The sequence below is a fragment of the Scatophagus argus genome, chromosome 17 (assembly GCF_020382885.2).
Source record: "Scatophagus argus isolate fScaArg1 chromosome 17, fScaArg1.pri, whole genome shotgun sequence".
Lineage (NCBI taxonomy): Eukaryota > Metazoa > Chordata > Actinopteri > Scatophagidae > Scatophagus > Scatophagus argus.
Genome location: NC_058509.1, coordinates 21,003,617 through 21,031,083, shown reverse-complemented (window position 1 = coordinate 21,031,083; position 27,467 = coordinate 21,003,617). Strand labels below are relative to the sequence as shown.

Below are 27,467 nucleotides of genomic sequence, written 5' to 3'. Positions count from 1 at the left end.
AAAATGTGCAGGATTTACATCTAGTGTAGGTGGGAGTAGGATTGTCCAGATTAACGCTCGCTGTTGAGCAGACGGATGGCCTGGGGGAAGAAGCTTCTCCTCATTCTAGCCGTGTTGGTTCTCAGGCAGCGGAACCAACGGCCTGATGGCAACAGGGAGAAGAGTGAGTGTCCGGGGTGATGGGGCTGCCTGAGGATCTTCTTGGCTCTCGACCTGCATCGTTTGATGTAAATGTCCTGCAGGTCGGGTAAAGTTGTTCTGATTGTCCACTCAGCTGAGCGGACTACCCTCCTAAGGGCCGAGAGGTCCTCCTTTGTGCAGCTGCCCATCCATGTGGTGATGCTCCCACGCAAGATGCTCTCAGTGGTGCAGGTGTAAAAGTTCCTGAGCACCTTGAGGGGGAGCCTGAAGTCTCTGAGGCGTCTGAGGTGGAAGAGACGCTGCCTGGCCTTCTTAACAGTCCTGTTAATGTGCAGTGACCAGGACAGGTCCCGTGTGATGGTCACACCGAAACTAAGCACGAAGTTCAGCGTCAGTAGAGTCAGTACTTCTGTAGAGTAATACAGGTATGTGTACCAAATGATCTAATTAGCCCCCATGTCAGTTGAAGCTGCACCTGACTGCAGGAAAGCAAAGCTAAATTTACTCAAATGATGTCCTTATGAACAATTTTGAGGGACTTACTTGAATGGAAATACTCCATCCATCCATCCATTTTCTATACCGCTTATCCGTCAGGGTCGCGGAGGAGCGAATGGAAATACTCAAGTAAAGATAAAGAATGAAGGGTTGCTTTATTTAAAAAATGTCCTAAATAAAAAAACAAACAAACAAAAAAACTCTTGGATTATCTGGAAAATGCATTTCCACAAACTGAAAACAGGGTTGAGCACATTAAAAGTTGACTTTTTAAAGATGTGTGGTTTTCTCGACTGTTGCTACAAATATATGACAGAAGAAGGTGGTGGTGAACGATGTCGCAAACCCAAGTGAATGCAACATCAAAAGAAAGAACACACATAGCTCAAAAAATATCAAGTGCTCAAAGGGGAGCTTGAAAAGATGTGACGAGTAAAGGCAACAGTGGTGCCACTGGTTATTGGAGCACTAATGTACGCAGTAGAGGAGCTGTTCAAGATAATCTTATTAAAATTAGCCGCTCTGCTATTATTGTGCCGGGTAGGAGAATTAAATGTGGATTGTTGAATATCCGCTCCCTGTCCTCAAAAGCTGTACTTATTAATAAGCTCATATCAGATAAAACTATTGATTTGTTTTGTCTAACTGAAATCTGGCTGTCTGAGGATGATTACGTCTCTTTGAATGAGACTACTTCACCTGGCCATATTAACACTAATGCTCCTCAATGTTCTGGTCAAGGAGGTGAGGTTGCATCGATCTTTGATTCTTATTTATCCATCTTTACTAGACCAAACACAGGTTATAATTCATTTGAAAGCCTTGTTCTTAGTCTGTCTCATCCCACAGGTCAGCCAGTCTTATTTGTATTGTACCGTCCTCCAGGCCCATACTCTGAATTCTTATCTGAATTTCCAGAGTTCCTGTCAAGCCTGGTCCTTAAATCAGATAAAGTTATAATTATTGGTGACTTTAACATCCACGTAGATGTGGTTAATGATAGCCATCATTTAATATCTTTTGATTTTATTTTAGCTGATTGCATACAACCGAGCAGAAGCACTCTCACTGGATTTCTGTCTAATAATGCCAAAGCCAAATTTAAGGAAGCAGTTCCATCAATTCTTAGTACAATACCCAGGCCCAGTGTGTCAGGGGACTCATGCACTACCCCTAGTTGCCATGACATTGGTAATTTTGTTGATAGCATTACAGGCTCATTGCACAGCATGCTTAACCTAACTGTGCCTCTATCTAAAAATAGTATAACTAGAAGAAGCTCTGCTCCATGGTACACTCAGAAAACACGCAAGTTTGATCGGAGGGTCACAGGTTCGATTCCCCCACCGGACGGGCAGGAAAAATTTGGGTGTGGTGGAGTGATTAACGCGAAAAATGCCCCCCCCACCCCCATTAGCCGGGTGATGTGCCCTTGAGCAAGGCACTAAACCCCCCAATATGCTCCCCGGGCGCTTGATGCTGCCCACTGCTCCTGTGTGTGTTTCACTGCATGCAATTTGGCAGGTGTTGCATGTGTGTGTTCAACTAAGGATGGGTCAAATGCAGAAGACGAATTCAGTGTGTGTATATAACAATATATATATACTGTCAATAAAGCTGATTCTTCCTCTTCTTCTTCAAAGATCACAACACATAGAGAAGAAATGGCGTTCAACAAAAAAGGATGAATTCTATCAGGCCTGGCAAGATCGTCTTAAAACATACAGGGCAGCACTACATACAGCCACAGCCAGTTATTACTCATCACTCATAGAAGAAAATAAGAACTGCCCCAGGTTTCTATTCAGCACTGTAGCCAGAGTCATAACTCTATTGAGCAATAGCAGTGATTTCATGATTCTTTAATGAAAAAATTGTAACCATTAGAGATAACAGTCAAGACCTCCTAGCATCACCTACCACAAATTTGTCCTTCAATGCAGCCGCATTAGAGATAACCACTAAGTCAGATACTTACCTGGACTCATTTCTTCCTGTCAGTCCTCAACAATTGGCTTCTATCGTTTCCTCCTCTAAATCCACAACCTGTCTCTTAGATCCTGTTCCTACTGGGCTACTTAAGGAAGTGTTCCCTTTACTTGGAACCTCCTTACTAGACATTATTAATTTGTCCCTGACATCAGGCTATGTCCCACAGCCTTTTAAAGTTGCTGTAATCAAACCCCTGCTAAAAATGCCCACTCTTGATCCAGTGGTTTTAGCTTTAGCTTTAGCGTAGGCTTTACTATAGGCCTATCTCCAACCTGGTCTTTATTACTAAACTTTTGGAGAAAGTCATCGCCAGTCAGCTGTGCGAGTATCTCCATAATAACAGCCTATATGAAGTCTTTTAGTCAGTTTTTAGGGAACAGCACAGAGACAGCACGACACAGAGACCGCACTGGTAAAGATCACCAACTTGTCCATGCACACTAAGGTAAGCCATGGTGTTCAATTCAATTCAGTTCAATTCAGTTTATTTATATAGCGCCAATTCACAACAAAAGTTATCTCATGACACTTTCCAATTTGAGCAGGTCTAGACCAAACTCTTTAATTAAATTGTAAAATAGAGAGAGCCCAACATTCCCCCTTGAGCAAGGTCCCACAAGGTTCTGTGCTTGGCCTGTTCCTATTCACAATCTATATGCTCCCACTAGGCAATGTGATCAGAAAGCACTCCATAAATTTTCACTGTTACGCTGACAACACCCAACTGTAACCTGTGTTGCAGATATTAAGTCCTGGATGACCCACAACTTTCTTCTGTTGAACTCAGACTCAGGTTCTACTAGTTGGTCCACAACATCTTAGACAACCTTTAGCTAATGATATAGCTTTTCATAACGGACTAGCTCCTGCCTCTGGCACCATTGTAAAGAACCTGGGTGTTAGCTTTGATCAGGACTTGTCTTTCAACACGCACATAAAACAAATCTCAAAGACTGCCTACTTCCACCTTCGTAACATTGCAAAAATCAGGCATGTCCTTTCCTTAGATGCTGCTGAGAAGCTCAACCATACTTCTGTTAAGTCCAGGCTGGATTACTGTAACTCTCTTTTGTCAGGATGTCTCATTGAACCATATAGGCTCTCTAGGATGGTGTGTTGCTTAGATTCAGACATGCTGGTAATACCACAAATCTCCAAATATAGATATGGAGCCAGATTATCAGTTATCAAGCTCCTCTGCTGTGGAACCAATTACCAGCATCAGTCCGGGCAGCAGACACCCTGTCTATGTTTAAGAGTTTAAGATTGTTGGGGGAGATCCTTAGACACCGAGCTTTCAGAGCAGGGGGACTCACTCATCATGTCCCATCACCGGTACAGTACTAACTCGCCCTCTCCCCCAGAGCTTTTGTGCTCCATCTTTTCTCAGCACTTCCAGAGCATGTTGCTGGATCCAGAATCTCCTACCCCGCCCTCCTGAGGCCTGGTACTGCTGCTGGATCCAGATCCCTTTCCATGGCCCTGCCTGGATCCTACTGTGCACTGTTCTCTCTATCCTCCCTGTCTCTCGTCTCTCCCTCTCTTTTTTCTCTCCATCTCCCCCTCTCCTTTCTCTCTCATCCCCCTGTCAGTCGCAGCAGAATGCTGTCTGCACTGAGTCTGGTTGCGCTCAAGGTTTCTGCCTGTTAAAAAGAAGATTTTCCTCACCACCATCACCAAATGCTCACTCAGTGTCCCAGGCCTTAGGGGACCCAGGCTTGAGGACTCTTCATATAGAGAGGGAATATATAATGATTGTTGCTTGGATGTGCTGCTTGTAGTGATTCCAAACTTCTGCATTGTGGAGTCATAGTTTAATTTTTGTGTGGGGAAGATGACTGCCTAAGCCATTGTACCTAATTTTGAATTTAATGTGTGTTATGGCTACTGAAATCATGAGCTGTACCATCTCCAATATCTGCCCTCAATAAAACAGCTAAAGTCTGAACATTTTTGTTCATTTTGGTTTAAATTTAACACAGCTCTGTGGAGACCTCCTGGATCACTACAGCAGGCATGTGTTCAGTCATAATTCCAAATATGGTGTCTTTGTTAGGGTTTTCAGTTGTTTTCCTATTATTTCCTTGTGTTTTCCTTTGTTTTCGCTTGCCTTGTGTTTGGTCTAAGTTTCTCTTTTTTCCCTGTATCTGTATCCGTGTCCGTGTGCATGTATGTCCAGAGCTGGTTCTAGTTCACCAATTGTATTTCCTGTCCACCCTGCTGCACAGCTGTTTCTCATCTTCTCATCGAAGTTACCTCCTTAGTACACTTCTTTAAAATGGGTTTATTCATCCACTCTATGCCAGATTGTTCAGTGCCTTTACCAAGTACTGTGACTCGACCCATAGTTGTGTGTATGCTCTTGTACTTTGAACTTCCAGTAATCTGGAAGTGGTTTGTGCTTCAGGATTAGACCCTCTCCCTGTTTTAAGGATCCAAGCTCAATCCCAGTGCTGTGTTCAGTCTATCTACTCTGCCTGGATTTTGCCATCTCCATTCAACCTGCCTGCCAACCTTCAGCTCCACTTCATTCTAAATCAATCTGCTGATTATTTTTCATGATTTCATGATGATGATTCATTAATTCTTTAACTCTAAAAAAAAAAATATCAATAACACTCCAAAAACTCACCATTTACTTTCATAAGCAAATCTTTACATTTAAGAAGCTGGAACCACTTAACCACTTTATCATTTAACATTGCTGAAAAAAATTATTGAAACGATTACTGAATGATTATTGAAAATTCCTTTTTCTTTCAGTCAGCTAATTAATTAATCGACCTATTGTCAATACACAGGTCAGCAACAGATTAAAGGGGAAACAGAGTAAATAAGGTATAAATGCATGAAAAAGTTTTGCATAATATTTCAAAACAGGTGAACTGAATGGTACTATAAAGTAATTAACAACCAATCATGCTCTGTGATGTTCATTGTGAAGATTGCTCCCCTAACGACTCTGAGATCCACAAATTAAAGCGAAACACTCAAAATCTCGAAATTAGACAAATTTCGCCTGATCTGGCACGATAGTCTCAAATCATCAGAAGGGCCCTACAGAATACCAGAGCAGCTCATTGCTCAGTGTTAATTGAAGAAAATAAGAACAACCCCAGGTTTCTCTTGAGCCATGTAGCCAGGCTGACAGAGAATCATAGCACTATTGAGCCTTGTATTCCTGCAACCCTTAGGAGTTTTTTTAATGATAAAATTTTACTCATCCATCCATCCATTTTCTATACCGCTTATCCGTCAGGGTCGCGGGGGAGCTGGAGCCTATCCCAGCTGACTACGGGCGAGAGGCGGGGTTCACCCTGGACTGGTCGCCAGTCAATCGCAGGGCCAACACACAAAGACAAACAACCACACACTCTCACACTCACACCTAGGGGCAATTTAAAGTAGCCAATTAACCTAATGTGCATGTTTTTGGTATTGTGGGAGGAAGCCGGAGTACTCGCAGAAAAACCGCGCAGGCACAGGGAGAACATGCAAACTCCACATAGAAGGGCCCAGACCGGGATTCGAACCTGGAAAAAAATCCAACACTTCCCAACCTCAACTGGTACTGACCTACCTTCAAATGCAGAAGCCTTGGAAACAGCAGTAGCACCAGATAATTATCTAGACTGCTTTTCTCCCATTGACCTTCATCAACTAAATTCACTGATCTCTTCATCTAAACCAACAACATGCCTCTTAGACCCTATCCCAACTAAGCTGCTCAAAGTTTTACTCCGACTTAGCACTTCCCTACTAGACCTGATAAATCTGTCTCGAATAACAGGCTACGCACCACAGTCCTTTAAAGTAGCTGTAATCAAACCTCTCCTTAAAAATCCTACTCTACTCTACACTCTCCAGCATTCCCTTTCTCTCTAAGATCCTTGAGAAAGCAGTTGCTAATCAGCTACGTGACTTCCTACATAATGATAGTTTATTTGACGATTTCCAGTCTGGTTTTAGAGCTCATCACAGCACAAAGACAACAGTGGACAAAGTCACAACTAACTTTTTACTAGCATCAGATAAGGGTCTTGTCTCTGTACTTCTATTGTTGGACCTCAGTGCTGCATTTAATACTGTTGACCATTATATTTTATTACACAGATTGGAACACTTAATTGGCATTAAAGGAACTGCATTAAGCTGGTTTCAGTCTTATTTATGAGATAGAAATCAGTCCATTCATGTTAATGATGAATCCACCTTACATACAAAAGTTAGTCATGGAGTCCCTCAAGGTTCTGTGCTTGGACCAGTATTAATTTAATTCCCCCCATATATGCTCCCCATTTGTGACATTATTAGGAATCACTCAATACATTTCACGCAGATGACACACAATTATATTTATCAATGAAACCAGATGAAGCCAATCAGCTAACCAAATTTCAGGCATGTCTTAGAGACATAAAAACCTAGCTGACTGGCAATTTTCTACTTCTAAACTCAAACAAAACTTATTATTGTTACTTATTATTGTGCTGGGCCCTAAACATCTTAGAAACAAATAATTTAGTGATATAGCAACCTTGGATGGCATTACCTTGTTGTTCAGCCCCACCATAAGAAAGGTAGGGAAGTGACAGGAGTTATTTTTGATCAGGATATGTCCTTTAACTCACACATAGCTCAAATTTCAAGGAATGTATTTTTTCACCTTTGCAACATTGCAAAAATTAGGCACATTCTGTCTCAAAAAGATGCAGAAAAACTAGTCCATGCATTTAATACCTAGAGCTGGACTATTGCAATCCTGTTATCAGGCTGCCCCAATAGGACCATAAAGACTCCAACTAATCCAGAATGCCGCAGGATGTGTAGTGACAACAACTTGTATTAGAGAGCATATTTCTCTTGTATTAGTTTCTCTACACTGGCTGCCTATAAAATTCAGAATAGACTTTATATACTCCTCCTCACATACAAAGCCCTAAATGGTCAAGCGCCATCTTATTGACAAAGAGCTCATAGTACCTTATTATCCAATGAGATCTCTACACTGCAGGGTTACTTGTGGTTCCTTAAGTCAGCCAGAGTTAAATGGGAACCAAAGTCTTTAGTCATCAAGCTCCCTTCCGATGGAATCATCTTCCAGCTTCGGTCCAGGAGGCAGACACCCCCTCTAAGTTCAAGAGTACACTTAAAACCTTCCTTTTTGATAAAATGTATAGTTAGGGCTGGCTTAGGCCGCCCGCTAGTTATGCTGTTATAGGCTTAGCCTGCTGGGGATCTCCCATGATGTACTGAGCTTCTTTCTCCTCCTCTAACTCCTTCGACACATATTCATGTCTCATCAATGTATGTCACTAACTTGACTTCTTCCCCGGAGTCTTTGAGCTTTCTCGTCTCTCAGGTTCCCATGGATCATGTCTGGACACCCTGCTGTGGTCCTGCTTAACACTGACAAATGTTATTACCATTGTTATGCATCGCGCTCTGTCTCTCCTTCTTTCTCTTTCTCTTTCTCTTTCTCTGTCTCTTTCTCTCTCTCTCTCTCTCTCTTTCTCTCTCTCTCTCCCTCTCTCTCACATAACCCAACCAGTCAAGGCAGACAGCCACCCACATTGAGCCGGGGTCTGTTCCGAGGTTTCTGCCTTCTAAAAGACAGTTTTTCCTCGCCACTGTCGCCAAGTGCTTGCTCATGGGGGTTTTGTTTGGTCTCTCTAAATATCAAATTAAAGAGCTTGGTCTAGACCTGCTCTAATTGAAAAGTGTCATGAAACAACTTTTGTTGTGATTTGGTGCTATATTAATAAACTGAACTGAACTGAATTGAACTGAATTGAATTGAATTGAATTGAATTGATTTATAAAAATACTGAGTAGGACCAGTTGATTCTGATTTTGTATCATGATGGCAAGAAGAAAATATCTAAGCAACTATGAAAGAGTGCTCATTGTTGATGTACAGACGGCAAGGGCTCCAGTCACAAATACTGTTCAGCAGATTAGTTTTCAGTAGGAATAGTGACTAAAGTGATATCTGAATTTATATGTATGGGATTGACTTCAGTAAGCATGGTTGGAAATAGTGGTCCAAAGTGAAATGTGTACAACCAAAGTCTGTCGACAATTACATGGAAAGGGATATTTTAGGAGTTCATTATAAAGATGAATGCGCATGCAAACACGGATAATTATTAATTGTGCACTCAAAGCCATGTTGCTGTTTTATTAAAGTTGATTTTTTTCCATCAAAACGATATACACAACTATCATATGAATATGTTTTACAGAGTATCAATTTAAGCTCTGGGGTGATAAATTACCACGATGCATATTCAAAGGTATAGATTTGTGTAACAATGTTTCCTTTTAATCTGTCATTAATGTTTAGGGTCAAAAAATAGGTTCGAGTTTCATGGTTTTAATGTCTACACAAAGCATGATTAGTAAAAATAAATTACATTATACATTTAAATTTACTCTGTAACAAGTGAAAGGAAATTCTTAGCTATACATTTATACATAATGAATACTTAAACTATAGGTTATGGGGATGCAGAAAAGTCACTGCTCAAAAAACTAAAGGGAACACTTAAACAACACAATGTAACTCCAAGTCAATCACACTTCTGTGAAATCAAACTGTCCACTTAGGAAGCAACACTGATTGACAATCAGTTTCACATGCTGTTGTGCAAATGGAATAGACAACAGGTGGAAATTATAGGCAATTAGCAAGACACCCCCAATAAAGGAGTGGTTCTGCAGGTGGTGACCACAGACCACTTCTCAGTTGCTATGCTTTCTGTTGCTTTCTGATGTTTTGGTTACTTTTGAATGCTGGCGGTGCTTTCACTCTAGTGATACAGTGGTATGAAAAAGTTTGGACACCCCTGATCATTTTCAGGATTTTTCTTTATAAATCATTGGTTGTTCGGATCAGCAATTTCAGTTAAATATATCATATAGCAGACAAACACAGTGATATTTCAGAAGTGAAATGAAGTTTATAGGATTAACAGAAAGTGTGCAATAATTACTTAAACAACATTAGGCAGGTGCATAAATTTGGGCACCACAACAGAAAAATGACATCAATATTTCGTAGATCCTCCTTTTGCAGAAATAACAGCCTCTAAACGCTTCCTATAGCTTCCAATGAGGGTCTGGAGTCTGGTTGAAGGTATTTTTGACCATTCTTCTTTACAAAAAATCTCCAGTTCAGTCAGGTTTGATGGTTTCCGAGCATGGACAGCCCGCTTTAAATCACACCACAGATTTTCAATAATGTTCAGGTCTGGGGACTGAGATGGCCATTCCAGAACGTTGTAGTTGTTCCTCTGCATGAATGCCTTTGTAGAGTTTGAGCAGTGTTTGGGGTCGTTGTCTTGTTGAAGTATCCAGCCCAGGCGCAACTTCAACTTTGTCACTGATTCTTGAACATTGTTGGCAAGAATCTGCTGATACTGACTGGAATCCATGCGACCTTCAACTTTTACAAGATTGCCAGTACCTGCACTGGCCACACAGCCCCACAGCATGATGGAACCACCACCAAATTTTACTGTGGGTAGCAAGTGTTTGTCTTGGAATGCTGTGTGCTTCTTCTGCCATGCATACCGCCCCTTGTTATGTCCAAATAACTCAATTTTACATTCATCAGTCCACAGCACCTTATTCCAAAAGGAAGCTGGCTTGTCCAAATGTGCTTTAGCATACCTCAAGCGACTCTGTTTGTGGCATGTGCGTAGAAAAGGCTTCCGCCGCATTACTCTCCCATACAGCATCTCCTTGTGCAAAGTGCGCTGAATAGTTGAACGATGCACAGTGACACCATCTGCAGCAAGATCATGTTGTAGGTCTTTGGAGCTGGTCTGTGGGTTGAGTTTGACCGTTCTCACCATTCCTCGCCTCTGCTTATCAGAGATTTTTCTTGGCCTGCCACTCCGGGCCTTAACTAGGACTGCCTGTGGTCTTCCATTTCCTCACTATGTTCCTCACAGTGGAAACTGACAGCTTAAATCTCTGAGCCAGCTTTTTGTATCCTTCCCCTAAACCATGATGTTGGACAATCTTTGTTTTCAGGTCATTTGAGAGTTGTTTTGAGGCTCCCATGTTGCCACTCCTCAGAGAAGATGCGAAAGGGAGAACAACTTGCTACTGGCCACCTGAAATACCCTTTCTCATGATCGGTTTCACCTGTGTATGTAGGTCAAGGGTCAATGAGCTTACCAAACAAACTTTGTGTTCCAATAATTAGTGCTAAAGGTACTCAAATCAATAAAACAACAAGGGTGCCCAAATTTATGCACCTGCCTAATGTTGTTTAAGTAATTGTTGCACACTTTCTGTTAATCCTATAAACTTCATTTCACTTCTGAAATATCACTGTGTTTGTCTGCTATATGATATATTTAACTGAAATTGCTGATCCGAACAACCAATGATTTATAAAGGAAAATCCTGAAAATGATCAGGGGTGTCCAAACTTTTTCATACCACTGTAGCATGAGTCAGAGTCTACAACCAACACAAGTGGCTCAGGTAGTGCAGCTCATCCAGGATGGAACATCAATGCGAGCTGTGGCAAGAAGGTTTGCTGTGTCTGTCAGCGTAGCGTCCAGAGCATAGAGGCGCTACCAGGAGACAGGCCAGTACATCAGGAGACGTGGAGGAGGCCGTAAGAGGGCAACAACCCAGCAGCAGGACCGCTACCTCCGCCTTTGTGCAAAGAGGAACAGGAGGAGCACTGCCAGAGCTCTGCAAAATGACCTCCAGCAGGCCACAAATGTGCATGTGTCTGCTCAAACGGTCAGGAACAGACTCCATGAGGGTGGTATGAGGGCCCGACGTCCACAGATGAGGGTTGTGCTTACAGCCCAACACCGTGCAGGACGTTTGCCATGTGCCAGAGAACACCAATATTGGCAAATTTGCCCCTGGCACCCTGTGGTCTTCACAGATGAAAGCAGGTTCACACTGAGCACATGTGACAGATGTGACAGGGTCTGGAGACGCCATGGAGAATGTTCTGCTGCCTGCAACATCCTCCAGCATGACCGGTTTGGCAGTGAGTCAGTAATGGTGTGGAGTGGCATTTCTTTGGGGGGCCGCACAGCCCTCCATGTGCTCACCAGAGGTAGCCTGACTGCCATTAGGTACTGAGATGAGATCCTCAGACCCCTTGTGAGACCATATGCTGGTGCAGTTGGCCCTGGGTTCCTCCTAATGCAAGACAATGCTAGACCTCATGTGGCTGGAGTGTGTCAGTAGTTCCTGCAAGACGAAGGCATCGATGCTATGGACTGGCCCACCCGTTCCTCAAACCTGAATCCAATTGAGCACATCTGGGACATCATGTCTCGCTCCATCCACCAACGCCACGTTGCACCACAGACAGGAGTTGGCGGATGCTTTAGTCCAGGTCTGGGAGGAGATCCCTTAGGAGACCATTTGCCACCTCATCAGGAGCATGCCCAGGCGTTGTAGGGAGGTCATGCAGGCACGTGGAGGCCACACACACTACTGAGCCTCATTTTAACTTGTTTTAAGGACATTACATCAAAGTTGGATCAGCCTGTATTGTGTTTTTCCACTTTTTTGATTTTTTGAGTGTGACTCCAAGTCCAGACCTCCATGGGTTAATAAATTTGATTTCCATTGATAATTTTTGTGCGATTTTGTTGTCAGCGCATTCAACTATGTAAAGAACAAAGTATTTAATAAGAATATTTCATTCATTCAGATCTGGGATGTGTTATTTTAGTGTTCCATTTATTTTTTTGAGCAGTGTATATTTTTACATACACACACTGAATATATCTTCTGCATCTAACCCATTCTTAGTTGAACACACATGCAACACCCAGGAAATTACACGCAGTGAAACAATTAGCATTTGAATTGCAATGAGTTCACTTTCTGAAATAGATACCGAAGTGCATTTGATTGGTGATGAGACCACTTAGCTTGTGGGGGAAAAACTGTTTTCTACCTTTAATAGTAACTTTAGTATCTTTGTGAACTGATGTAAAATGTCGTCTGTGGTTGTGGAAGAGGTTTGTCTGAGAAAATAAACCTGATGATGTCATAGCACTGTGTCAGAAACCCTGCATTATACATGGAGTTATGCACAGGTGAGGGTCTAATGAAAGGTGCTATACAAGAGCATTATGGGAAGTAGAGGATTCAGCATTTATGGAACCTGTAGTATAGGGGAACTAAATGTCAAGAGGATATTGCAGCCTCCAAGGTTGTTTTTCACTGCTCTGTTATATGTCGGGAGTATGTCTTTTGCAAGCCCGTCAACTTTATAAAAGTGCAATAGTAATTTACAGAAATACCAATTTGATAAACATAGTGAAGGTAAGTCCAGCTGTGGTTGTGTGTGGTGTATGTATTAGTAACGCATAATAAAACTGTGATCAATAAACAGTCCTGCAGCTTTATCGCTACAACCCCAATGAAATAACAGTGATCCTTCTTACAACTTCATGATGAGTGGACATGATTTCAGAATATGTTGTAACATGTTAGTTGAACAATTATCTGCGATGCTATACTGGCCCAATATGTTATACAGCAAAGAGGAACTAGTAGTTACAAATATTGAAACCATTTCATTTTGTTCTATCGTGTGGAAACTGTGTATGTACCTGTTTGGTATCTGGTTGTTCTTCTTGATTTCCATCTTGATATTTTCCTTGAGAATCCTCTTTTGTTTGGCTCCACAGTTTGTCTTCCATCAGGTTATGTCATTTGCTCACACTCCTCCGCACAATTATTGCTGCAGAATTGGTCAAACCATATTGACAGGCACGACAACTTTATGAACACAGAGGGTTTTGCTTGTACGGACAATTCATTCTTGGTTCGGCTTGAAGTCACCTGTTTATGCTCCATCCAGATTCATCTTTCCCCTGGTCAAAATGCCTGTTTTGCCAATCATGTCACACAATTACAGATTAGAATCCAGCAGTAATTCTAGTGCCAAACTTAGGTCCAAAGTATGGTGTCTAAATTAGACCTCTAGTCATAAACAGGCTTCATTGTGAGTGCAGCAGGAAAAGTAGTGGGTAAGATGACTAATGAGGAGAAAAGAAGATTGGAGGGGATTAGCAGTGACCTGGAAACAGCCATGTGGTAACAGGCTGTACGCCTCCCAGCGTCAAATATGAAGCTGCTGGCGCACAAGTCAATGTTGAGCAATGAACACATCATGAGACAAGTATGATGCTTTCTGTTATCTGCTCTATGACCACAGATTCAAAAAACATAGCAGTGACACTACGAACAAGTTTCAGAAGGTGATTTAATGAGCCTTTCTCAATTTCTGTCAACTTCTAAAGAAATGGGCATGTGTGTGCATTGTGTCTGAATATCAGTACTGTATGTGGATACAGAATGTATGTACAGTATGCACTATTTGTCTGTACATTATGTAGAGTATGTATGCACATACAATACATACTATACATAGGGATGTATAGTATGTATTGTCAAACAAACAGCTCAAACTGCTCAGATAATGGGACAAGTAGGAAGTGTATGTAACAGACATAAAACAGGAGTGACTTATTAAAGCCAAAAGTCAAAACAAACCAAAAGATGCAAACGCAGGATGAATGTAAGCTGTATGTGGGGAGGGTGAACACGCCCTTTATAGCCTAAGGACCCAGGTGAGTTTTATCAGCTCATTACCCTAACATGTCAGCCAGTTGCCTGCAGAGGGAGTCAGGACAGCCTCTCAGACAGTGGGAGGGGCATCACAGAAAATGTGTTTCATTTTCTCCCATTTACTTTTGTCCACAAAAAATCTTGAAAAAAGTTTAATAAGTATAACAGTTACAGTACGTTATGTATAATAGTTTCTGGTTTAAATAATGAATAGGAAGATAGAAGTTGAGTTGGGACCTGGGAGCTAAATTGCATTTCTCACTTGAATTTGTATAGAGAGGAAGCAGAAGTTATATGAAGCATGACATGTGGCAAAAGGTCCTATTAGTATGAATGGGACAAATGAGATTAAAAAGTTATATAAAACTCACAGTGTATCGAAGTGGATTACTTTGAGGTAATGGAGTTTCTGATGCCAAGGTAAATATTTGGCTTTAAAAGTTGAATAACTGCAAGTCAAACTACAACAAACTGTTTATGACAGTAGTTCACAGTGAAAACATAAAATAAGCTTGCATATCTTGTTTTAAATAGTGAAGTAAACCTATGGTGGAGTAGTCAGGCAGACTGACAAAAATGTTCACAGCCTGCAGTGTTGCAATATTTAACTGATAACTGTGCATTCGTGAACGTTATTTTGTCATTTACATTCTTATCTAACCAAATGTGGACTGAGATATGACCTGAAGCTCCTCTAGCTGGTGAATTCACAACGATCTTCACTCAAGCTGCTCTGCAGAGAACCTCAAAACCATGTTGAAACCCAGCGGATTTTGTGCTATTATTGTTCAGCTGTCTTTGGCAGCAGGAACAAACAATGGTAAGATTGTTACACTTTTTTGATCATTTAGCAAAATGTACTTTCATTTAGCAAATGTACTTTTACTTGACTAGGCTGGGACTAGTCCCAGCCTAGTCAAGTGAGCATGAACTGATGAAGCCTCTTGGATGAGAGGTGAAACGTCTTCAAAGACAAATAACTAAGTCCAGTTGCATTCGATTGAATTTCCTTGAGATAACCATGACCTGGATGAATCAGAATATTCACAGGCTTGTAAAATAAATACATTTTCTGCTGTTTTCATGTCTGTCTTTTTGGCGAAGCCTCTAGGAAAGAAGACAACTGAGAGCAAAAATGTTGCAAGTGAAAAATGTTAAAACCAAAAGTAGTCTGATTTATGATATAAAATGGTAGTATATTGATTGACCTGTTTTGGACTGCAGTGCATCTTTGGGGTGTATTTGAGGACAATTATTCTGATCGTGACCCAAGCAGAATTTTACATTAACTAACTAAACACCAGTGGAATGAGCATTACAATTTTCTTTGCGTTTAATTTAATTTTATTCAATTGTTTTTGTCATTACAGATTGGAGGGTCCAGGGAGCTCCATTCAGCTCCAATCTTGGAAACAGGTGAGACACCCCATAATACAAGACTGCTTTTATGTGAAAACCCTGACTTGGCTATTCACTGGATCTCTGATACGTTTATATACACTCCAAAATTGTCAGTACTAATTTAATGAGAAAATAATGAACACCTTTTTTGAGCACTCACCACCAGAGTTAAACAGTCACCATCTTTGATAAGTCATATTTGGCATATATCAAGGCCATACTCTTTGCATGTTGTTGAGCTTTTCTAGACTTTCATCACGTTAGAAGTAAACATCTCACTTAATTAATGTATGAATTGCCTTGAAATTTGGTACATTCACATTCCCCTCAGGAACAGGAGTAACGATGTTGATTACCTTTCATCTACCACCATCGGGTCATAATTTCCATTTGCCCAATAATTTAAGAAACAACATATTAGGACTGTGAACATGGGAAACATTAGCTGCCAAACATTTAGAATGTTTGAATTGTCATTGTGACCAAGTTAGCAACCTGACATTAGTGTTTAAGTCAAAGCACTACTGTGCCTGAGACACTGCATCAGAGAGCCACTAGAATGTCTTCCATTGTTTTTTAACTCTTGGCTCATACAGAATAACTGCAAACTCTTATATGGAAAAGGGGGAAAGAGAAGCAAATGATGGAACCTGCAAATGGTTCATTCACATTCACAGTTCATTCTCTTATATATTACAGTTCTAACTTTCTCTGTGCCATTCAGTCAGTGTGAGTATTTGATCCACTGGCTCATTACTTATCCACTTCCAGGGCATATCTTCAGATGACTCCACTGAGGTTTGACCCACTACACTCTGATCCTGAAGACACTGGAAAGTGGCCATCTGATCCTTACAGAGGCAACAGGTCCAAAGCAATGAATGCAATCAATAGTGGTGTGGGTTTGTGGTTTACAGAACCTCTGACTTTATTCATGTTAAAGACACCACGTCAGAGAATTACTGACAGTTGTAATCCTCCTGTCCATGTGCTGTGTTCCATAAATCAAACAGTATCTACCTGTGCAGTAGGTACTTGTCTAACTAAGGAGGCCTTCCAAGTTTATTTGACTCATTCAGAGGGTTTTAGATTCAGTCATAATGACGCTCTCAAGACAGAAATAATGTGTAACCAACGACAAATAACTAGGAGGGAAGATAATACTGAATACAGTCACCAGACTATAGTTATTATGGAAGAAGACCCTGCAGTGATTAAGTCTGCCACTAACCTGTTTGAGAGAGATCCCACTATATCAACTTTGCTGAGGTACCACAAAGGGGTGCTGCATATTCTCAGGGGAAAACATTCTTTTTCTGCTAAAAATCATGATGTCCTACTGGTTGGCCATGGAAGCAATGGTACCAATGGAACAGTCCAGCTGTCTGGTTATGGTCCAGTGGAACTTGCCAGGTTACTGTTAAAAACTGAAAGGCTCTTTGGTCATGTTGGCACAATCACCCTCATCAGCTGCAACCTTGGAAATCACCTGCACTTTATGTTGCAGCTGCTACGGTTTCTGAAGTCTTTCTCATTAGAAACAAAAGTGCACCTACACAACTCTTTTGTGTCTGTCAGCTCTGATGGACAGATCATGTCTTGGACTGACGGAGAATGGAGATCTCATGACAACAGCAGAAGAGTCATTGCTGAACTGGATAAAAGAGGTGAACTGCTTATGAAAGTGGAAACTGGTTGTGTGGGGCCAGTGTTTCCTGCTTATAAAGGAGATGTTTTGTATCTTCAGTCATTGGAGTGGCCAAGTCACCCTCAAATGTTTGTTCCAATGGAGCTGCGCAAAAAGTACCCTTTTATTGAATGCCTCGAGGGTCTCACTTGGAGCTTGTTCTTTGAGGAGAATGAAAAAAGGCGTGCTCCTGATTATATCCTGGAGCATGATCAAAAACAAGCAATTTGGCTTACAGAACCAAGACCAGCTGAAGACAACGTTATCTTCAAACATATTATTAGCATCCAGGATCTACTTGCCGAGATACGATACAACGCCAGAGAAGAAGTTGCATCAGACCTTTACTATGTTCTCAATGAATGCATTTACAAAGTACAGAAGACAAATCTTAGTGTAAGTCTGGTAGGCAAGTTCATGGCCACTACCAGTCAAGCTGAAGTTGAAAATTTCCATCAAAATTTCAAAGAGGAGCAGGATGAGTCCTCCCTACAGGAGCTGAGACAGGGTCTCAAAGCTTCCAAGTTCAATGACTTCTGTCGCCAGACTTTCCAGTTCCAGCAGTGTAACTACAACTGTGAGAGATGGGGTCGTTATTTTATGGCAGCGGTGTTTTCAGCATCTGTACGTAACTTCAGAACCTTCTCACTTTTCCTCATGAGTGTCATAGGTTGTGAAGTAGGCCGCTCACGAGGGACTGACAGCCCCCTTTGCACAGCATTTGTTGGAGATGACCACCCCATGGTGACTGACCAACCTTGGCCAGGAAATTTGCAAAGAGGATTCTATGGCTGCGCTGTTGACGACTATGGAAGAGCACCACAAAATATACAGATTTGGTTAGAACAAGTTGTAGCAAAGGAAAATACCCTGTACATCAAATCAAAGCAAATGATGAATGCTGCCAACCATGATGAGCAAACAGAGCTGGATATCTTTGGGAGGGTCAAAGTTATGAATAAGTATGTGTTCTCATCTTATCTAGAGTTCTTTCGAGGTACACCAGAGGGAAAGAAACTCAAGAGAGGATGTGCTTCAGCTTTCCATGAGAATTTAAATTCATAATGCTAGTGTAGCATAGGATGTGCAAAAGTAGTTTAGTTTATTGTGACTTTATTGCATAGTTGGCCCTAACATTCTTCTTAGCTTCTTATGTTCTGCCTGAGGCTGACATGACACTGCAAAAAACACATACATTACATAGTTTATTGGTGCTTCCGCTGACTGACACAGCTCCACATTTGATATTGTTTAACAGCTAGAAGAGAAACCATCTTGATAATTCTCTAAGTTAAAACAATAAAACATAATGCTGTTTGAGCAGATACTTTGGATTTTATTATCAAATATTTAAACTGAGATGATTTGCTTTTTCTTCTGAAACCAATACAAGATTAAACAGTAACATATAAAGTTCTGGTGATTTTCTTTATTGCATCATTTTTCTATAAGTGTCACACAGGTCAGAATACAGGTAAGAATACAGAAAACTACAAAACATAAATAGAAAGAAAATGCAGGATCACAGAGGGTAAAGCATTACTAGTAGAAACTTAATGGGAATAAAAGCATGCTTTTTGAGCTGTTCCTCCAGATGAATGTCAAACATACTGAAATTTAGAAAGTATCCAAACCATAGTTTTGTGTTTTGTTATTAACACATGAGGTCAAATTGAGATGATTAATGTCATTTGCATAAAGATTCAGACGTGATTTAACATTTTAAGGTACTGGCATTACTAATACAACAACAGATTGAGAGAACTGCAACAATAATTTACAATGAAATCAGATCTGCACAATGGAGGAAAGAAATTTATTTAAATGTTTCACTGCAGTTAAACTACTAAAACATTCCTAATGGTATGGCATCAGATTGTTTGTTAATACATGCTCTTATACTGATATGGCTTCAAATGGTACTTAAGAGTTGGCATTTTTAAATGCCAAGTTGACAAGTTGACTACACTATTATTGTGTATAAACTATAGGATATGCTTTGTATTCATGTGATTAACTAGTGAGATGACCAATGCTAGGCAACTGAGACACCTAAGACCCCATTCTCCTTTCCAGAATAGCAAATAGCCAATGTTGCACCTTAAGTGTTTCACATCCATGCTTCCATTTGATAGAGTACACCACAACTGTCAGCATTCTCACACATTGAGCTATTAGGAAATGTACTTATGAAGCTGTGAATACAACACCAGTGAGTGGTTCATCCTACTGTTATTACTGAAGTAAACACAATCCATTTGGAGGCACCATGAATCAAGACAAAATTAGAGCAAGTTACTACGTTAGTGACTATGTCTGTGGTAATGCCCAGCATCTTTTTCACCAGTTCAATTCAAAGTTAGTATAATGGACTTGTATGCTATGTGCTGCTTATGTTGCTGGATTGCCTAACAGAGCCTAAGGGGTTCATTCTGTGTAACTGAAGGCAGAAGTGTTAACAGCTGTTCTGAAAGTCCACCACTACTACCACCAATATGTGTAATTAAATAATACACCACAAATTACCAAATTCATGATCAGCAAATGGATGTTATGTATGTTAGATTATATGTTATTGTAAGCTCCTTCCAATTGTACTCTGATTCTTAAAACCTTTCTAATACCAAAAATCTTTCAAGATCTAGCAATGTGTAGACTTGCTCAATGTGAGCCTGAAATTAAACAGGTGTGAAGGATGCTGGGCAGCATACTGGCATAAGAATCATTGGGAAACCGGTCAGATAGAGATCACAGCATTTAGAAACTGTAATGTTTTAGTCATAAATGTCAGAAATAGTTTGCTGTGTGCAGACTAGACTTTGCCCTTGTATTCTGTCCGACACCTGATGTGAAGAGTGATGTTGCTCTGTTAGTTAAATTTCAGGGTGGACACTTGTGGAGCTTGCTGATGTGTTGGGCTGAGAGCATGCTCTTCACAGGAGAATGCAGCTGCATGAGGAGCCCTTCTGGCCGCCAAGGAGGCTGTGCTGTGAGGTGGCTAATGACTGGATTAAGGTCCAGAAATGCTTGAAAGAGATTCCCTCGCCGTCACCTACTCCCATCTTCCGCAGGATCTCACTCAGTCCCTGGTCTGTGCCAATCCCCTGTGGGAACACAACATGTGAACACCATGCCATGCCAACGCCATGTTTTGTCATCATAAGCAGAGCGAAAACAGTTTCAAATTATTTGTGTGTTTACTGTGAAAGTGAATGTGCTAGTCACTAACCCAACTAGGGTAAAATATCATTCATATCAATTACAATTTGGTTCAGATTTGTCAGGCAGTTATGACACTGTACTTATCAAAGTTATAGCGGATATTTTGTAACATTGTGACAGCACTAAAAAGAATCTGGACAAGGCAACAAACAGGAGCATTAAGATGAAGGAGTTAGAGCCAGATATTTTTTCCAGAAAATGGAGGAATAATCCAGTGCATCTGTGTATTCCCGGTCAGAGATTCTCAATTAGTTGCCAGTCTTGGCAGAGCTAATGCAGATGCTAATGCCAACCTATTGACTTCTTACTGGCTGACTGATGCTACTCACTAATTGTACCTTGGACAGTCAGCGATCTCCTGTTTGTCTTGAGGGGTACCACAGGAGTGATTTTTGTTTTATATTTCATTGCTATGTGCTTCACTGTTATTTCTTTACTTCTCTACTTTCTATTTTGGAATTATTTTTTGTCAGTCCAGACTGACTGGCTCCCTTCTTCATTTAAAAGTGTTAACATCACTACATAAAAGTGCTACAATCTCTCTGTCTCTGTGATGATACCTGTGGGAACAGGTGTTACAGGTGTTACGTTTTCAGTCTGTATGTCCATCCCATTCTTGTAAAAGTAATGTCTCAGGAATGCCTGAGGGAATTCCTTATCAGATTTTAATTTTCAAAGGTCATTGTTACCTCACCATAACTGAGGAACAGAAGGGCAGATAGTGACAATACACATTTGGTCACATACTGAATTGGTGACACCCCCACCCCCACCCCCCAACAACACAACTACTCTCTCAGGCTATGTGACTTTTGGCTTATACTTTTATGTCAGACCACATCTTCTTCCTCCTTGAACCCGAGAACCCCCAGGCTTGGATCCACCACAGGGTGTAGTTAGGAAAAATCCCAATGAAAGATGTTCTATTCATAAAACATATGAATACCATACTGTTTTGAAAACATGAGGTCTTCAGCTTTCAGAATCTTTAAGCCAATTGTGTGTGGTTGAAACTATGTCTTATTGCAAAGTATTTTTCAGTTTTTTATTTTCCTTTAGTGTGTTATATAGTTTTTCTGTGCTTGTAAAACAGCTGCAAGGTTGCAAACCACGCCAAAGGGAGTTGTTATCTCCTAAAAAAACTGATCCTGAAAGTCTGTATCTGCTCTCACCTGAGGATGTCAAAACCCAGTGGATTAACCTTATGTTTTAGTAGAAATGTCATGGAAATATCTCTACAACGCCTGCAAAGCCATTTTACCATAGACTGCATTATCAACAAGAGCCAGGTTTTGTGTTTATTCACTGCTAATTTGGTAAATTAGCATGACAATTGGCAGTGTCCACTTCACTGCCCAGCAGGTCAGTTTCCCAGTGAAGCTAGACAGGGTAATACAGATCAGATTCCTTGTGCAAGGTGTTGGTTTAGAAGCAGTTCTTGTGGTGATATTCACAACAGGAGTGCAGCTGACGGGAAGCTTAAAAAAAGAAAAAAAAAAGATAGAGCTGAATGGAGACATGGCAAGCAGTGCTGCTGGCATAAACCTCTGTGGGTAACCAGTCATGTCAGACTGGGCTTTTCGGGAGGCAGGCCTTAAAGACGACTGGGCTAAATTGAGGCGTCTTAGACAGAAAAAAAGAAAAAAGACTTTTTGTATCAGGGCTGTATCTTTCAAAGGAATACTCTAATGAAAACTATGTTTTGAATGTTATCTATAGGCTTAAAGGGTAGTTCTGTTTGTATCTGGCTCTTTGCAGTGCTATTCTGATTGAAACCAAGGATTTCCCAGTGTAGCCACGAGCACATTCACATAAAAGGAGGTATTTACAGCATATGACCAATTCCAAGCATGGGCAAGTCTACTGCCACTATAATATACTATTCAACAAATACAAAGACGTTATACATAATCCAATCTAAAAGCAACACAGTTACGGCTGCAAAACGCAGCTGGTAAAGTATGACTAACTGTGTGAATGTGTAATTAAAAGGCATATATATTAGCTGCCCATTAGGGCACGGGTAGAACCGATCCTAATTCCATTTGTATATTCCATTAAATTAATGAGTCGCTAATGTGTCACACTTTTAAAAGCTGTGACCCCATTGTTGTTAAACAGACTTGGGAGTAAATAAAAAATAAATATAAAAATGTGAAAAAGTACATATCTAACAATCTGCGCACCAATTTCCAGGATCTTCTATGAATGACAATGACATTTTCCAGAGAGGTGATTTCTCAGTAGGCAGCGTTTTATATGTGTTAATCTGTTTTCTCAAAAATAACCTGCCCTGGAGCAAGTTAGGTATGCAGCATATATACCACGGCAATGCAGCCCGGTAAGAAATGAACCTCCACTGTAACACTGAAAACCCAGTGTTAACCCTGAAGTTGTCTCGCACAGGCCTTTGGTGTATGAATACTCAGAGCAGGGATGTTGGTAAAGCTGTGAGCTGTTTCACTTGCAACTGAAACACATACAGACGGATATTAGAGCCGTCTATCGAGCCTAACAAGCTGTTTGAAATAACAGATCTTCAGTGGTATACCTCTAAAAAAGGTTAACACCACCTTGATCGTCAGCTCAATGAGAGCTTAGACGACGGATTTCTCCCAACTGTCAACTGTCAACCAACTGCTAGTTAAATGTGTGTGTGTACAAGTCTTTATAGTGTGTTTACAAGGTGTGAGCATGAGGCTTTTCTGATCATCTTTGTGTGAGGTGACTGTGCTGCCACACCCAGCTACTGCACTCACAGCATGTATGCCTGAAGGGTTAAGCACATGGGGACAGACAGCGGTTTTACCTTGACCAGGTTAGGTAGCTGGGAGGACAAAAGACCTTTGAATTCATCAGTTTTCAGTGTTGGACCGTTGTCAGCTGAGGCAGAGTGGAACTGGGTGACCAATGTGCTGATGGCCGTCTCCAGGTCTGAAAACTGGGAAGAAGACAAGGAAGGAATAAACGGAGGAAGAACCGCAATAGAAAACACGCGGTCGTGCCTAAATCTAACAACACTTCTTGAGATTAGGCGCGTTGCTAACAGGCTTTGCGACTGGCCATTCATCTTGAAGCTCCGCCTGCACAGACAACAAATGCAGCTACTGACTTTTCAGCATTGAGAATGCAAAAAGTCTTCCTTCCTAAATTACAAAAATATTGATTATCATTGCCTTGATTTAGGGAAGCAAAACTTCTTGGTCAATGCAGCTATAACAGATATTTTTATTATAAAAGATGTGAAAGGGGTTGTTCATGGTGAATCTACAGAGGATAATCAGCTCAATCCAAAGCCTCCATCAGTTTTACGGTACTTCATATTAAGTTTCAACTCCCGGTTTAGCTGCCAGCTACAACTTAATTGTTTTGTTCCACTCTTGTTTTTGGCTGCAGAAGGCAGCTGTTTGCAGTGGGAAAGGCCAGCTGTACACTATCTGCTCAGTGGCAAACAGCACACAGATACAGATATTTCCCTCAGGAGTTCATGCAGACTAAAACAGAGCTACAAAAGAGAATGAGCATAAGGCCAGCATTCATCAAGTGGACGGTCAGTCACAAAGTCATATTTTACAAGTCCCATATTTATCTTATTTCCACATTATCCATTCATAACATTTTTAATACAAACAAAATCAACATATATTGTTTCAAAGTCACTGTTTTCCTCTCTGGCTCACACTAGGCCAGTACAAATGTTGAAAGAGTTGTACTGATTAATTTCTAACGTAATTAGTTAGCTGCAAACAGCAAAACATCTGCTCTCAAAACAGACACCATGGTACAATATATTTCAAATAGCATGGGCAAATCCCTGGAGATAGACAAACTGACATCGTCTTACAATACGAAACATCATGTTGTCTAGTGCTAACTTGTGTTTTGTAACTTGGAGTCCGAAGAAACGAGGTGTGAACGAGACGCACATCGTTAAACTGGTGAATTCTAATCTTTCCAAGGCCAAGATTGAACTTTGAACCTCATATTTAAGGTGCTTCCTTTTTGTTACTGTTTTATTTTGTTAACTGTTAGTAGTACATTTAAAAAAGTATCTAGTAAGTGTTGCAACTCAGTCCCTCCTGGGGTCCATGACTGTAATTCCATTCTTAAGTAACACAGTCAAAGATATGGTCATGGGTCTCATACACTTTCTGAAATAAATCATCTAAAAAGCAAAATTCTTATCAAATAGGGGACAAAGTCTTATCAAATGGGGGCCCATGGTTTAATCTGTGTCAGTTTAAGAAGATGAATACTAAGCAGTATTCATCTATTTATTTATTTTCGGTCATGTTGACCACAAACAACATATTCTAAAGTTGTTCAGGTGAACATGTTAGCAAACACAAACTTGAAATGTGCTCCGACACCAAAACTATGAGCTGAAAGACTAAAAAGCTGTGTAGAGCTGCACGTAGGATGAGAATTCTCTGCGAGAAACATCTTCCGCATTAAACGCGGTCATTCAGTGTTTATGTTTACGTTGGTTAGAACGGCATAAAAGGTACTTGTCTCTTCTATCAGCGAAGCATACTTCCAGTCTTGCTCCAGTTATTCAATGCATGTGGCCCAACAGCTTTGTCAAAGCCACACCCTCTCTGACTGATGTACCACAAGCTGCTGCAAGTCCTCTTCACTTAAAAGAAACTATCCCACAGACAGTACCGGTGCCATGATGGTAGTCGAGGCTTAGTGTAGGCCATTTCAACACCTCATTATATTTCACAAATCTATTACGAAGCATTGTTAGCCAATGTACAAGTACAAGCGCCATCAAAATATTGTGAAGGCTTTAGTTTACCAGTAAAGAAACTGTTATGGATATGAATGTATGTAGCTATGTTACCCAATAAAGGCATTTTATGATTTAGTTTCAATGTGAACAAATCCAGATAGATTCCTGTTTCTGCGCCTATTACCTCACCCAATCCCTACACTTCATTCCAGCTCAAAACATTAACAGTGAGGTGGGACAAGCTCTGGGGATCTGAGCTGGTGTTGGAACTTTATAATACAGTTTGCAAACGTATCTTGAACAGTGCAAGTTCTACAACATTCTCCCTTTTTAACTGGCTGAGGTAGTTTGTTAGATGTAACTGAGGTGGATAGTTGTTGTTTTTTTTTTCTTTTAATTTTGAGTAAAACATGACAGATTATTAACTCTTCATTACCGATGAAGGAGGAACAAGCAGCACACTGAGAAAGGTCCTAAAATAAAGCCTGAGCCACTGCACGGCCCTGAACTATAGTTTACAACACGGTCAGGTGGACTGGGCTTCACCTGGGCCCTACATTCAGAGACACGCCCCTGATTCATTTAATAACGTCTTAGCTAATTGCTCTTCTCAATATATCTACTTTGATTTAGGATTTCTAGAATATTCCCATCGATTAATAGCCACTTTCATTGTTGGAGTATGTGCACAAAGTCTCTAAATGCAGGCTATCACAGGACCTGGCAGCTACACTAGCATACTTGTTCTCAGGGAGGGGCAGCTGGCGGCACACGTATGTAGAGCCCCTATGAGAGAAAATACGGGCCTTTACGCTGCTGGACCGAATATGTCTGATTTGGACAACGGCGACTGGGATAAAACATACACAAAAACTGGGTAAAACATAAGCAGTTAACAGGGCGAGCTATAACTTTTCCCAAAAAGTTGCTCCTCAGCGACATTTTTTCCCCCTGGCGTGAGATGGCGCGACTTCAGCAGGAAACTGTTCTCTAATGACTGGCTCTTCTCTCATCTGGTCACTCGAACTTCATAAAGGAATGAAATCCGTGTGTAGACTTTTTTTCCCCCCTTTTCATATCGCAGTGAATAAACAAAGAAGCAACGAAGTTTTCCCTCCCCTTGAAAGGAAAATTAATTAAAAGTCAACTTCATGAAGATCGTGCGCAGCCTTTCTCTGGGTTTAATTCTAATCAAAAAGACAATAGCTGATGTGTTAGTTCTCACCTGAGGCATGTCGACTGTCAGTTTTGATGCGTTCACTTTTCTTACTGCGTGTCTCGCTGCTTGCTTGCTGTTGCAGTGTGTCAGTGGAACATACCGCTTCTGTCACCAACTGGCAGTCTTCCTGGATCCTCCCTCAGTATGAGAGAAAAGCCAAAAAGGAGGGAGGTATGTATGGGCGACGGGCGGGCGGCGGCTCGGAATCATGCGCTGCGGAATCTCTTGTTTTTCTTTCGCCGCGCTGCTCACGCGGGGAGTGTGGCTGCTCTGACGCCGTTAACATGTACGCCGACAGCAAACGCAACGCGCTGTCTGCGTGAGCGGCGGCGTTGCAGCTGCGGCGCTGCAACTAGCAACTCTTAACTTTCTACGTGGAGTTTGCGTTTAATGATAATCAGTAATGATGATGAAGTGATCCTTACTCAAAGACAGGAACAGAGGGAGTGAGAGAACCCCTCACCTGGTAGTTTTCTTCATGACTGTGACTAATATGCCGATATAGACACTGAAACTGCAGTGACACTGGTATGATGTCAACACGACTATGCCCAGATGTTGATCACAGCCGTTAACGTGGACGCCGAAAGGCAACAGGTTGCAAGGCACACATGTTCTGCTCAGACAGCCTTTGTGTCCCAGCTGTAGGCCTCATTCTGACACAATCAGTCACCGCAGTGATCAGCGCAGAGTTGGACAGCAGGACACAAGTTGCATGGTACGTGTCCGCTTGATCCGTCATTTACGCGCTTCCCATTCATTGCCTATGTGAAACGTACCGCAATGCATTCTGGTAGCGTCGTGCTTCGATTCGAGAGACGGCGCACTTAACTTATTTGCATAAAGCAGAGAATTTTCAACTTTATGCAAAAAGGCAGTGTCCGGTCCGACCGGACGCCTCTCGAAACTTCGGCCAAAAACGCATTAACTGACATTATCGA

At 41.2% G+C, this 27,467-nt stretch overlaps 2 protein-coding genes across 2 annotated transcripts; one reads left to right on the top strand and one right to left on the bottom strand.

Annotated features, from left to right (window-relative positions):
• The first annotated feature begins 14,884 nt into the window (after nt 1-14,884).
• On the top strand, nt 14,885-19,010 carry LOC124074713. Its single transcript, XM_046417899.1, has 3 exons — nt 14,885-15,082; nt 15,633-15,678; nt 16,435-19,010. The coding sequence occupies exons 1-3, from the start codon at nt 15,016-15,018 to the stop codon at nt 18,413-18,415; spliced, it is 2,094 nt and encodes a 697-aa protein (XP_046273855.1). The 5' UTR covers nt 14,885-15,015; the 3' UTR covers nt 18,416-19,010.
• On the bottom strand, nt 18,760-26,740 carry s100v2 (S100 calcium binding protein V2). The gene is made up of 3 exons (XM_046417900.1): nt 26,533-26,740; nt 23,382-23,513; nt 18,760-20,454 (listed from the first exon to the last, which is right to left on the bottom strand). Exons 1-3 carry the CDS (start codon nt 26,539-26,541, stop codon nt 20,284-20,286), a joined length of 312 nt encoding a protein of 103 aa, XP_046273856.1. The 5' UTR covers nt 26,542-26,740; the 3' UTR covers nt 18,760-20,283.
• Nucleotides 26,741-27,467: the final 727 nt, after the last annotated feature.

Bases quoted from the DNA above. Each gene is read 5' to 3' on its own strand.
- LOC124074713 (XM_046417899.1), top strand. From the start codon at position 15,016: ATGTTGAAACCCAGCGGATTTTGTGCTATTATTGTTCAGCTGTCTTTG. The intron at 15,083-15,632 runs GTAAGATTGTTA...TTGTCATTACAG, and splicing joins GGCAGCAGGAACAAACAATG to ATTGGAGGGTCCAGGGAGCT. The intron at 15,679-16,434 runs GTGAGACACCCC...ATCCACTTCCAG, and splicing joins AGCTCCAATCTTGGAAACAG to GGCATATCTTCAGATGACTC.
- s100v2 (XM_046417900.1), bottom strand. The intron at 20,455-23,381 runs GTAAAACCGCTG...GTGTTCCCACAG, and splicing joins AGCTACCTAACCTGGTCAAG to GGGATTGGCACAGACCAGGG.